The following is a 14,331-nucleotide window of genomic DNA, read 5'->3' as shown; positions in this document are numbered from 1 at the left end:
GGTCCCTTTAATTGGGGAGCATCAGAACATGAAACTCCGCCCCCGGATGACATCACAGAGTTCCCAGTGTTCATGAACAGTGAGACCCGGAAGTCGGGGTGTCCAAACACCGGAGAGAAAGAAACCGCATGGAACTCGGCTGCGACGTTCTTCGGAGTGGCGTCCTTCGTGGAGAAGAGGATACTGGAGGTAGGTTCTGCCAGCACAGAGGGAGTTCCTGAAATCACTGCAGCGGCCGAAGGAGAAGTACACCGCGATGCATCCTGCCACGCTCCAGGAGGAGCGTGGCTAACCACGGTATAGAGACAGTTCGTAGACTGGGAGGAAGGATAGACGAACTGTGTAACAGCCGGGTCTCCCTCTATCACCCACCTCTACCTTTTTCTCTAAGCACATTTCACTTTTCAATAGTTGTGTGACATGGTGTATGGTGCTCCTCCACTTCTGTCCCTAAAAATTACCCTTATAGTCATGCCCTCATACCGGCTCTCCTATGTTTTTTAGGTTTTGCCTAGCCAATGCGTACGAAGTACGCATGTGCTAGGAAAAACTTAATGACATCTGTGTGTGGGGACTGGAACGTCCCCAGTCTCCCATTGGCTAGCTCCATAAATGGAGGCTAGCCATTGGGAGACGGCTCTGTCCGTCAATCCCGGACCAGATTCGGGGGCGTTCCCGAGAATTTTTGGCTTTTGGCTACGTCACGCTACGTCAGCCAAAAGCCGGGAACGCCCACGAATCTGGTCCGGCATTGACGGCACCCGGAAGAAGTCCAGGTGAGTGCTTGCTTTTATATTTTGGCTGTTCCCACCCCCTCTCCTGCTCTCCGCGTCCCCGGCCCCCGTTCCCGCCCCCCTCCCGCTCTCCGTGTCTCCGGCCCCCGTTCCCGCCCCCCTCCCGCTGGTGCCCGTGCTTTGCTATACAATGCCCGTTCCCGCCCCCCGTGTCTCCGGCCCCGTTCCCGCTCTACAATGCCCGTTCCCGCCCCCCTCCCGCTCTCCGTGTCTCTGGCCCCCGTTCCCGCTCTACAATGCCCGTTCCCGCCCCCCTCCCGCTCTCCGTGTCTCCGGCCCCCATTCCCGCTCTACAATGCCCGTTCCCGCCCCCCTCCCGCTCTCCGTGTCTCCGGCCCTCGTTCCCGCCCCCTCCCGCTGGTGCCCGTGCTTTGCTCAACAATGCCCGTTCCCGCCCCCCTCCCGCTCTCCGTGTCTCCGGCCCCCGTTCCCGCCCCCCTCCCGCTGGTGCCCGTGCTTTGCTCAACAATGCCCGTTCCCGCCCCCTCCCGCTCTCCGAAGGCTGGACTAGAAAAGCACGTTAATCCTTTACGGTGAGTGCCTTGTTTGGCTATATATTGAGATGCTTGTTTTACCCGCTCCCCTGCAGGCGCAGTTTGAGATCTTAGGCGCTTTTCCTCTCTCACCTGCGGTTCTCCCCTCCCTTCGTGTCGTGTTCTGTGCGAATCCGATCAATCACTCATGGCTGGCACCAAGGCCACTGAAGCACGCTTTCTCACTGCGCACAATCCCTGGATTCACCCCAGATTATTATCCCATTTACATGCAGAACGGGGTCCTTGAAACCCAAACAGATTATGGCGGCTGCCTTTGTGAGGAACAGCGGACTGCAGCATTGTACTCGCTGCTGTATCCCACTGTACATAACACTGCACCTTTCCTCTCACATATCCTGCTGTGCGTGTGTTGCTTTGTGTATAATTCTTGCTGTTTTGTGTCGTATTGTGCGAACCGGGCGCCATTGCCGTCTGACGGATGCACAGCATGATGGTAAACTACATCTTAAAATCGTACACGTACAGAAACCGAGCAGGTCGTGTCTTCCCCAGATGAAGGGGTGGCGCTTGCTTCACCATATGTTTTTTGTCTATCAATGCTGTTTTATCCAAGAGCTGATGGCAGAGGGAACGTGCCATCGCTGTTGTGGGGTTGTAGCAGGCATTGCCAGTCTGGTGAGTAGCTCCAGTGCCCAGATGTTGGCTTTCTGTTGCTTTTGTTTGCTCGGCATCACCAGACATTTGTCAGTGTCTTCATCTTGAGTGTGCCTTTAGAGTTGGTGTGAAGCCAGCTCCTGACGTCATCTGCTTGGAATGAGTCCTGCCCCCTCACCTCTAGAAAAGGCGCCAAGCATTTTGAACTCCTGACTCTACCCCAAACCTCCTCTCAATCCTGTGCTATCTCGCTTTTTTTCTCATTCTCCCTCCCACTCTTTCTCCCCCGCATTCTCTCTCCTCTATCCTCGTCTCTCTCTGTTTCTTATTCTCATTCCCTCTCTTTTTCTCTCTCCCCTTTCGCTCTCCGTCCTTCTCCCCTTCCTCTCTTTTTATTCTCGGCTCCCCTCTCTCTCCATTTCTCACTATCTCTCTTTTTTCCTAGGTACTGCGAAGGTGGGCTGCTGAGTCTCAGCCGCGTCTTAAGGTCGAATTCTGCTGACTCGGTGCACCTGTACACAGGCATCTTCCCACCAGGCTTTGTGAAAGGCAAAGCTGGTCCATGTGCACCGGGCTGTGCTGTGTGCAGGGGTAGTGGAAGCAATTACTGCAAACATGGCCTCATGTGTACCTTCCGTGCCCCTGGCATTCCTGCGGCTACTTAAAGCCTCCCTGGGGGTGGGAGATGGGGGGAACTTTCCAGGGGTTACATAGGTGAACACAGCATTCGCCTTTTAAGAAATGCAGCGCTGCCCTGTTGTGAATAGGGGGACAGATGGTCAAAGAGAGGTGCTTTACTTTAGCACCCAGTGGTTTAGGCGCCCAGTGCTGAGCATGGGCAGAAGCTGCAGCGTGAATGGCTGAATGTAGTCAGTAGGGTTGTCATTAGTGCAATTTACCAGTGCTGGGGGAAGGGGGCAGCACTGCCCCAGGAGACAGAGCGGTCGCGTAGCTAAAGTAGAAAGACTCAGACAGAGAACAGTCGGCATCCGAGGGCATGCCCATCCAGGGCAGAGACTGTGAAAGTAGCTCTGAGAGGTGGGCTCCAATGCTTTAGGCGCTAAATGACCTTGGGACGCAGCAGCCCGGCCTGTAAATTCCCAACCAAGACTTGCGTTGTCTTAAATGCTCGCGGCAGAGCTATGTGTAACCAGCCGGACACAGCCTCCGATCCGTTCAACATTCAGTGCACCAAGTCCTAAAATGGTGGCGTTTGGTTTCAGTCTCAGCCCCACCGGGGTGAACAGCGCTGCTGTCCCCTCCACTACCCCTGTGACCTCCGTCCCTCGTGCATTTCACACGGTGCTGCGTAAGGCTACTTACCCCACTTACTGTTTGCACCTTTCGACCCAGGACCAGATGTGCTGACACCTCCCCCCCACCCAGTCACTGAATGCTTACTGTGTCTTAATGCCACTGCACGTTTGCACCCATAATGAGGCCTAATTTGTTTGTGTGTTTTTTTAAATACAAATCGAATGCATTGTCATATCAATTTGTTTTGACTAATTTTTATCCCTACAGTCCATTATGGTTCCTTCTCATTCCTCAAAAATATGAGCTCAAATCATTTTCAGCCTGCATTAGATTCATATTTTACATATAGTCCTTCTACTGAATCTGCATACGAACTCCCGTAGATCCAAGTGTATCAACATGTCGTGCTGCTATCGGACTCAACCCAAACAATAAATCATGTACATCAGTGTGCGTTAGGTCGGCTTCATAGCACCCACTGCGGCTCCTCTCAGAATTCTTTTCTATTGAAGAGTGTGTTCAGAAGAATACATTGGTTTATGTGCGTATCATGCATCCGCAGGAGCTTCTGCTGCATTACCTATGAAGGACTCCCAGCTCTGACACCTCCTCAAAAGGGCCCCCTCCCATAGTCCCAAACCCCGCCCTGGCCCATGGTTTATGGCCTCTAGTAGGTTCGTGCCCTGGAGTCCTCTAAACCCAGCCTTGAATCAGCGACTCCCGCTCCTCCTCTATTGTTTTCCCGTCCTCTTTCCTGCCTGCATCCCCTCCCTTCTCTTTCTCAGTACAGATCTGCTGCGTTTCAGCCCCCCCTCTTCATATTCTCTGTCAGGCACCCCTTTGTTCTTCATTTTAGAAAGTTCTTAGAAGTTAGAATGAATTAACATTTTACAAGACAAGGAGTGATGTCACACAACCTTTAACCTCAATGGCAAGGAATTGACATCATTTAAATGATAACATTTAAATGTCGAATTATTAGAATAACAAGGTAGTCAAGGCTGGCAGAGTTTGTGGAGCAGCATCCCGATGCATCAAAGCAGCTCTCCCCGTTTAATGGAGGACTTCAGAGGGGCTCCCTTAGAGGTGCTGTTGCCCCCAGTAACTTCTGGAGCTCCAGGGGTTCACACTGCACACAGCAGAGCTCGTGCTCCAGTACTTATCAGCAAGAATGACATCGAGCCTTCTGCCACCAGTTCTACCTTCTATTAGCTGCTTTTCTGTGCTTGGCAGTGGTGTATGGATGGGGGTTCCTGTAACTTGATGAAAGCCTAAATAGCTTTGTGTGTTTAGAACTCTTGTTGTGTCCTTCTGCCCTGTCTGCCTCGTGATTTGTGCCATTCTGGCCTCCGTTACAATCATCCCCCCCCCCTCGTTTTTGTGTCCTTCTTCCCTCTGTCTGCCTGTTTTTTTGTGCCAATCTGCCCTCAGTTATAATTGTTTCCCCTCGTTTTTGTGTCCTTCTGCCCTCTGTCTGCCTGGTGTTTTGTGCCGTTCCTCCACCTGAACTGAGCCCTTTAAAATAAGGCCATGCTCCAAAAAGTACCGCTGCCCCCTGCCCTGAACCATAAAAAACTGCCCCCTACCTCCGTGAAGTACTCTGACTCTGCTCCCTACCCTCCCTTGGCGCCTAAAACTGTCCCCTGCCATGCACCCTACAAAGCCTCGACTTCGTAAACTGTCCCTTCTCTGTGTGCTTCGAGGCCGTAAAATGTAAGCCTAGGCACAAATGTCTCACTGGGAAAGGCCCGGCCTATTTGGCCAACAAATTCATCCCGTATGTTCCCACACGATCTCTCAGGTCTTGCAAACAGGCTCTGTTATGCGTACCTATGGCTAGGAAGGCAAGACAGGGGTCTAGAGCTTTATCTGTGGCAGGTCCAACATTGTGGAATGGCCTTCCCTTATCTATCAGACAGTGCAGGGAACACCTTCCTTTTAGGAAAAAATTTAAAACCTTTCTCTTTCAGAAATAGAATTCCACTCCGAGGTTAGGACAATACACAGCTAGTGTCTCTTTTGTTCGCTGAAGGTGCTAAAAGGCGCGGAGATACTCCTTCGGGAGTCGATTCGTAGCGCGGTACAAACTTGTAAATAAATAAATAAATGGTTGGATTTGTGGGGTAAAGTTTTATTTAATGTGATTTTATGTAGCGCGAACTTTACCCAAAGGTGTCAGAGCGGTTTACATAAGAACCAGTTGCCAAACCTAAGGACTTTGATTTACATGCGTTAAGTAAAAGATACAAACAGGAAAACAATTGAAATGTACTAGATGTAGTCACACAAAGAAGAGACTGTTGATTCTCGTTATATTTCTATATACATATGGAAGGGATATGAATAGATGTACTGCAAGAGTCACATAGGAATGTTAGAGTAGAAAGGTCTACTGCATATACTAGTGAATACAGTCATCTCTATATACAGAAAAAATGAGTTATATTTAGAGGGGTCGGAGTGGGACACAGTGGGTGGATGGATGGATGCATGATGGATGGATGGATGCATGATGGATGGGTGGATGCATGGAATGGGTTGTTGGTTGGATGGGTTGGTGGATTGCATAAATTGTTGAGGGATTGGCTGTATATATGCATCTATCCATCCACCCATCCATGCATCTATCCATACACCCATCTATACACCCATCCATGCATGCACCCATGCATGCATCCACCAACTCATCCATGCAAGCATTACAACAAGAGCCCGCAGCTCTCCTTCGTCTCGCCCCCCCCTTCCCTGAGCCCGCAGCTCTCCTTCGTCTCTCCTCGCCCCCCTTCCCTGTGCCCTGCCATGCTATTGTAAATGACAATGCCATTTATTTATGTTAAAAAAAACATAAATAAAAAAAATGTCAAGAGCAATGCCAATAGCTCTAACTTTAACAAAGGCAAAACCATTGCATTGTAAATGCTTGTTTCCATACGCCACCACGGAGTTCCCTGGGACCAGACGCCCGCGAAGCAAGAAAGAAGACCGGTCTGGACTTCGAAAAGGACTATCTCGGGAAGAAAAGAAAGCCCAAAACCCGGATAACGCTGGTTCTCTTGTGTGGAGAAGAAAACAGTTCTTGAGTAAAATAAAACCTTCAGTAAGCCATCATAGTTTCCGTCCCGTTCTTCCCACCCCGCAACAACTTCAAAACAGAATGAAACACAATAAACCCTATAGGCCTATTTGCTTGTCTTTTACAAAGAAATAACAAGTTTGGTCTTAAGTGACAGTATTTAAGAACTACACTGGTGCCAAAACACATTTTTAAATGCCAGAATGTTATTTACTTTTACACCTATTCTCTGTGCATTGCAAGTTATTTATAATTTAACCACGGCTCTCTGGTTTAATGTTGCTCTGTCTCTTTTGCACAGTTGTGTAAGTGCTTTGAAGCCTTTGTAAAGTCAGGATGTAGAGGCATAAAAGCAAACAATCCCAATAAGAGATTATAAAAGATTTGTCGGCTTGTGGGATTACACCACCACCAGAAATATCTGCTTTAATAATAGATTCCAATTCTACTTCAGTGCTGATGGCAAGATGCACATGGCCTACAGTAAATCTTTTTACCAATGACACAGAGGGGAGCAAGGAGAGACTATACAAGCCCAGATCCGGTCTCCCTATAACAGTAACCATATGCACAAAAAAGCAGGCGCAATGCTGAAAAAACAACAAACACCCACACCAGTAACGGTATTGGTGAGGATGTCAAAAGGAAGAGAATCTCACAATTGTGGTGTGTCTGCCTGTCCTCTGAATACTTTTTTTAAAAATTTGATGGTATGACCTCACACACCCACCCAGGTGTCATCGACCAACCTACACTCGCCCGATCATTGTTAGAAGAGGGCGAGTGGGCTCATCAGCATAAAGTGAGAGCTCTTTGTGAAAAAATGTATAGTGCAAACTAATATTCTAGGTTAGTCCATATAAGAAATGAGTGTGGATTAAAAATCCTAACCTCAGAGCATAAAACTTTCATTAGGACACGCCTGGGTTGGTACATTAAAAAAGTGTGGGGGAACTCAAGGTGGATAATGAACCCAGTTCTTAACAGGTCAACATGTTTCTGCTGCTATTGCAAGATCTCTAATAGACTCTCTGCTTAAAAAATACAAAATGTATATAAACACACAAACCATGCATATGTCTTAGGGATAGCAGATATTTACTAATGGCCAGAGACGTTTTAAGGCATAGGTAAAGAGGGCTCTAGCCAAGGGCGCACACTTTCCAAGGGGCCCCCTTGTTAAGCTTTTGTAACTATCGAGGTAGTTACAAAATTCCTCGATTGGTTAGGTTCAGCAAGCATTTTAACCTTATAGAGTTCAGAGACAGTGTTTAACTGCACAGGTCTTTGTCTATAAGCAGCATATACCATTTACTTTGCAGTGGAAATTTTGTGCTCCCTTTGTGTCTACATCAATCTTGCAGAGTTGCCACAAGAGCGATACGATCACAGCCATGTGCTACCTGGCTCCCAATACCACTCCTACGGCACCTCAGGCACTGCAGTAAACAAAATCACCAATCAGCACTGTATACCCGAATGGTGCTGACAGACCAGCTACACCACAATTAGTAGGTAGAAGGCTTGGTCGGATCACTAGTCTGTCTGGTTTTCTGGTGCAGTCCAGCTGGAGGCCACTTCCCCAAAGTAAGGCTGAGGGTAGTCCACGTGTCGCAGTGCAGAGTGGAATTATATGCTCCCTCCATGACTGTACTGTCCAGCTGCAGCTGGGTCATTGCGATCACAGTCTTGCGCCACCTGACTGGAGTCCATGTTCTCCATTGAGCTGAGACAGGAGTGCGGTCAGCATAAAAAACACCCCCTGTATGCACAGGCCCAAAGGTGAAGCACCAGTCAACATGCAGCTATCTTGTCTTGCGACTTGTCTGTTGGCAGCTAGACAGAGAGGCTGTTTGTTCCAGGGTTGAGCACAGATGGAGGCTGACCAATAAAGAAGGTTGCTAAATGTAAGGAAATGCCTCTTTTTGCATGATCGCCTCCAAAGGTTTGGCTGATGCTGCTGGTTTTTCAACTCCAAGAGTGCACTGAGGCCTGGTAACCAGACCTCAGTGCCAGGGTTCTAATCCTTTACAACATGTATGTTGAATTGGCATAAATTAACTCACTTATAAGTCTATGGTACCAAGGGTGTCCAGGGCCTGTAAGTTTACAAGTCCACCCAGTCTGCTGCACTGATTGTGCCACCGAGTGTGACTTCCGACTGGAAGAGAGTTTTAAACTGCTAGATCGACTTTGCCATTTAAATCCATTGCAATGCCACACTTCACTTAATGATATGGCTCCCCTAAGGAAGTCCATTGATTCCTAATGTAGGAAGCTGTATAGTATTATATAGGACATGTAGTTTCACATGTCCTAATAGTAAAAGCCCCAAATTGCAATTTTTGCTGTGGAAAAACTGGAGGCTTCACTGGCAAGTACAGGGTAACATGCAGATCCCTCAGCTGTGCTCATTCCTGAATAGGACCGCCAAAATGTGTACCTCAATGTTTCACTTTAATCGTGGCATTAAACCTGACTAAATGCCCAAGTTGACTTTAATGTCACTATTAAGGAAAGCCAACTTTATGAAAGTTGCCACTCTGCTGCCCAGTTTCTCCAGTGGCCATTTACAGATGCTGGCCACCGGAAAGACTTCTGCCCTCCTGGGGAGGAGTGTGAACAGCTCCCAACCACAGGAACAATAGGCCTGCTGGTGGGAGAGATGTTACCTCCCCCACGCAGGGAGCCACATAGGGTGTAAGCCCAAAAGGCAAGCTTCAAAGTGGAAGCCGCTTTTGAGAGGCAAACGGCAACCACACTCAGGAAGGGCTGACCCTTTGTTCAGGTAGACTGGCTGGCGGCAGTAACAGAGAGGGCAAACCAGTTGGCAAACCATTTTTTCTGTGGGAGTGTATTTTTCAAGTAGCCACATCTCAAATGCCGGCTACCATGCTCCCCACACCAAGACAGGGGTTCAGACATCTTGGGAGTGGGCAGAATAGTGCACTTTTAGATAGGTAGAGGCCACACATATCCAGAAGTCATCGTAAGCAGCTGATTCCTCGATCCAGCACCAGGGCCATTATAGCTGAAGTAGCCTGTCCTGGCCAGTCAGTAGCCACAATTATCGACTTGCCACTGACTGCCAACGTGCAGCCAAGAAGACCACTCCTCGATACTCAAAAGTTGCACCCGAGTCTGGAGGACCCGGGAGAGTTGTCAGAGTACAGATTGGTCCCCCAAGATGAACCCTAGCCTCCACCAAGAAGAAATGCTGGATCTGCTATGACCAGAGACCAGTAGTCCAGTCGAAACTGGACTTCTGCTGGGACAAAATGAGCTCCAAGAGACATCAACTTCTGGGGCCAAAGCCACCCTGCCTAAACCGTGGACTAAGGAACAACCCCAGGAAGCTCCCCGTTGACGACCCAACACCCTCAGCATCCTGTATCTCTTGCATCAGGACCCTCCACTGAAGTCTATGGTGGTCTAAGCATAAAAGTTGGAACTGGACTTCAGAGTGCTTTGATGACCAGGTAACTGTCCTAATACTCCTGGTCGGCCCTCCTGACCTTCTCCCTGTTGGAATTGGTCGCCCAGTGTCAAAAACAATTCTTTAAAAATCTAAGAGAGTCCAAACTTTAAGGTTACCAGTGTATGTTTGCGCTTTTGAGTTAAACCATGAGATTTACGTTTAATTCTCTGTGTAACAAACGCATGCTGAAACACGCACAATTTGTGATACCTTTAAAACTGGTCTGGAAGGTTAGTCAAAATAAAGGAATGTGTAGGACAAAAGCATTCAGTACTTTAATGGACTGACTATGCATCACTCTAGTTCCTGACACAAACAGAAATATCTACATATTTATTTGATAAAATCTCTGCACAGGAACTTATACCATTCCAGTAATCACCAACAGGTCGAAGGGATCCACTGGTTTGAGGATACAGGACAGGTAAAGGAGATGGGCTGTACCTGATGTTACCCCAAATCCAGTGCTGTTGGGTTCTTCGCTGACTGCATGCAGCTGGCACACTCCCGCATTCTCCGCGCTCATATTTAATGGCTTTGTTAAGAGGAATTTTCTGAAAGTGGTAAAGAAAAGAAGGCTATCAAAACAGAATAAACATTTTCTGCATTGACAATTAATGTTACACATTTTTTGATTAATATATGTTCACAAAAGCACAATAGAAAATCGATCTTTTCCCTATACTCTAAACCCTCACACCCCTTCACAAACGTTTTTCAATGTTTTGAACAGATTTGATAATGGCGGAAGGTAGGTAAGTAAGTGTGAAAAATCAAAGGGTTGAAATATTAGACTCTGATGATTTAACCTAATCTTTTCTACGTTTTCTATGTTGTCCTGTTGATTGCCTGAAGTTTAGCAGAAGTGTTACCAAAATGCAAATTTTCTCTGGCTGAATGCCTTGTGGCTCAGCTAAATGTCTTATTTCACCCCTCCTTTTTCTGGGGCTACAGCGCCAAAAGTCTGACTTCAGGGGTATGCTGGAGAACTGGTCTGTAGGAATGGAGAGAAACTTGACACCCACTCTCCAACCAGGTCACATATCCCTATCAAAGGAAAGTACAACACTGGGGGTCTGATTACGAGTTGCACAGCGATATAAGGATGGAGTTACTGAGGTTGGAATTAGCGACTCCAGACAATAATTCCTTCTTTGCATGGGTGAATTTGACTGGGTCCTTTTCCTCATAGTTATCTCAGATCTTCGGCTCATCCTGTGAGCAGGAGGCAAATGGGAGATGGGGCAATGCCGGTCACAAGGAGGGGAAACAGGTTGGGGTTGGAAGTGTCTTTGGAAGGTTCTTGTGTGGCCAGGTCTGAGTCAGTGGCCTCACCAACTGCCCTGAAGTCCAAGGTGGTCATACCGGATGTAGAAACAAACCTAAAAAAAACCGGATCCAGTGTTCCAACAACAGTAACTGCAGGAACATACAACACTGGTAATGAAGCTGGGCGGTATCCCAACAAGGGGTACCACTCCGTCTGATTCATAATTGGTTTCTTGGTCTCCTTCTGTACAGCAGGTATTCCCAGACAGATGAACCCCCTTAAAGAATGGGAAAGGTGCAACTGGGACCTGAAGGGGTAGAGGCATTCTTGTATCTATGGGAGGGAGAACAGAGCTGGCCATTGGAGGAGTTTGGCTTAAGCAGGAGGGACACCCTCCCTCTTAAGGACTTTTGGCATTGAGGTTTTATGTAGTAAAAAGGACTCCGGCATAATTGCTCCACAAAACAGATTTCTAAAACAGGAACTGAGCCAGTTTGCTGACAATATTACTAAAGAGAACTGCAAGGTCTTTGGTATGAGTTGATCAGGGTTTTACACCTTTAAACAAAACCCTTCCGTCACTTGCGTGATCACTCTCGGAGGGCGGCAAGGTGCAGATTTAAAAAGGCCTCTAAGAGTCCCTATCTGCCTGATATATGACAGAGCTGGGAATTGGGTGTCCAATTGTACTGCTAATTTCTGGAACTAGAAAGCGTCTCCAAACACCACAAGAAGTCTAAGTCTTGTAAAATGACACCTGGTTGCCGGCAGAACTTTCCTATTATAGCTGGAAAGTGCAGAGGTGCCATGAGACAGAAAAAGCTGTACCGACAGGAGCCATAGACCAGAGTTCATCGCCACATTTTTCTTAATTTTTCTAATGAGAGAAATATGGTTCTACACCGTCCCATGCTTACATTAGTGATTTCCTATCTTTTAAGAAACCATACAAAATGAATATATTTTGGAGAAAACCAGTTCTCTCTAATAGCTGCCCTTCTCCTCATTCGATTTTGTTTCGAGGGTCACACTTTGCAGTAACGGTTGACTGTCATTAATTCATGATGTACAACATTGGAAGTCACTACATCGGGACACAACATCACAAATCACTACACCGACAGTAACATTACATTGAAATAATTTTTACATTGCAAGTTAGTTTTTAATTATTCACATATATGGATACGGTAAAGTGTTGGTTTCATCTCAGCTAGTTCAAGGGGTTGGTCTGCAACTTCTTCCCACCAACAGAGACAAATGGTTTTGTAGAGAGAGATACAAGCCATTGCCTAGGTTCAGGTTCAGAGCAAACTTGCACAAAGCCGTCCACCAAGTTGAGGTACACATGCACATTGAAATCAGTGGACTACAACATTCACCTATTCAAGACCACACGAGAGAACGCACATGAACCCATATCCACAAAATATTTGAATAGTCGAATTCCACACATCTCCCAAAACATAGGACCCCAGTAAAGAGGGCCACACACATTTTACTTTGAAGGAGCTGGTGGGTCTATAGTCCATACATACACAGGTAAAAAAGGCTTGATCTTATCACCACTACTGGTGCTCAGAGCTTGGGTTGATGAGATGGTAGTCAGGCTTGCAAAGAAGTAGCCTCTCTGAGTGCCCCTCAATATCAGAGCCCAGCCTTGGTGCTCATAGACAGGATGTGAGAGAACCCTCAGTGGACTTGTGTGCGTGTCAAGTTGACAGAGGGAGACATTCACAGAAACATACAAGCACAGGGCAGCTTTGCTTCAAATAGCCATGTCGAACCTTATCCCAAAGTTCTTGTTGGCACATTGAAGCGATTAAACGCAAACTTAGAAATTAATTATTCAAATAGCTCTCTTACACTGCTAAAGTGAGTAATGAATATAATGTCTAATCAAACGAGATCACGTGGCTTTGAAAATAAAACTAGTAGATATAGGGCCAGATGTAGGTGGCCCAATACCGGTCGGTAACGGCCGAAATTACCGAATTTTGGCCGTTACCGACCGGTATTGGGCATTTGGGATGTAGGGGCTAGATGTAGGTGGCCAAATACCGGTCGGTAACGGCCGATTTCGGCCGTTACCGACCGGTATTTGGAGTTTAAGATGTAGGGGGCTTCAATTTTACAGAATCTGTAAATTTATCGATTCGGTAAAATACCGAATCAGTAAATTAACCGATTCTGTAAATCTAGATGTAGGTGGCACTGAAAACAGTGCCACAGCCCCTCAAGAATTCGTTATTTACCACAAAATAATATTTCGTGGTAAATAATGAATTCCAGTGTACATGCACATCTGGGCATGTACACCTGTGCCATGTGACACACATACATGCCCTAAGGGCATGCCCTTAGGGAATGTTTGTGTGTCACATGGCACACAAGCCAGAATCAGGGGTGCTACAGGGTGTCAAAGTGACATCCTGTCCCCCTTGAAAATTCGGTAATTTTACCGAATCAGTATTTACCGATTCGGTAATTGACATTGATTCCTATGGGCCTCAAAGCCCATAGGAATCAATGGCAATTACCGAATCGGTAAATACCGATTCAGTAATTACCGAATCATACCGATTCGGTAAAAATTATCGATTTTTACCCTACATCTCATTTACTGAATCTAGAATACCGATTCGGTAACATTCGGTATTCTAGAGTCGGTAAATGAGATTTACCTACATCGGGCCCATAATGTTACATCACTTAGACGAAAAAAGTGCAACGTCTAAATAATTACAAGTATTTAAACAAAGTCTAACAACAGAGATATGTTTGAGGAGAGAGCTTGTGGGGATGAAAATCTCATGAATGAGGAGAGAATTAGAGAGAAACTTCAAGAAAATATAGTAAGACAGGCATACGTTTATGAGGTAATGTATGCAGAGCAATAAGCAGTTTGCATAAATGTGCATTAACATGAAAAGCCATGGCAATGGAATCTTTACACATTTTTAAACAAATATGTTCAACGTACTGATTTGTCTTGCTTTCTACAAGAAGCCAGCGGTCTTCCGCTACAAGGAAAACAGACTTGATGTTGATAGGCAAGGATATGCTGTGAGCACAGCCTTCTAAAACGTCGAGCACGTTGAGCTGGTTTCTGCAAAAAGGTAGAGATGAGGGAAAAAACTAAATTATAAGCTTTGAGTGCGCGTACCTAGACATACCTTTTTAGCTTTTTTAATATGGAACAATCATTGACGCTGCATGAAACAGTAGAGAAATAGACTCAGCTGCTGACAAGGCATTTCTGGTGTACACAGAGTGAAATAAAGCTACACAACATTCAAGCAAGAATT

The 14,331-nt window shown here is 46.6% G+C and overlaps 1 protein-coding gene across 1 annotated transcript in view; it reads right to left on the bottom strand.

Moving 5' to 3' along the window:
* The window catches only part of VWA8 (von Willebrand factor A domain containing 8), a 1,363,176-nt gene that overhangs the window by 458,417 nt on the left and 890,428 nt on the right, over positions 1–14,331 (bottom strand). The window contains exons 32-33 of the mRNA XM_086935029.1: positions 14,007–14,132; positions 10,198–10,307 (exon numbers count right to left, since the gene is read on the bottom strand). Of these exons, the coding sequence (XP_086791155.1) occupies positions 10,198–10,307; positions 14,007–14,132 (236 nt within the window). The remainder of the gene's footprint in view (positions 1–10,197; positions 10,308–14,006; positions 14,133–14,331) is intronic.

This window comes from Lissotriton vulgaris, chromosome 8, assembly GCF_964263255.1.
Source record: "Lissotriton vulgaris chromosome 8, aLisVul1.2, whole genome shotgun sequence".
NCBI classification, from domain to species: Eukaryota; Metazoa; Chordata; class Amphibia; order Caudata; family Salamandridae; genus Lissotriton; species Lissotriton vulgaris.
The sequence above is the reverse complement of the archived record's forward strand: the minus strand, read 5'-3'. Positions and strand labels throughout refer to the sequence as shown.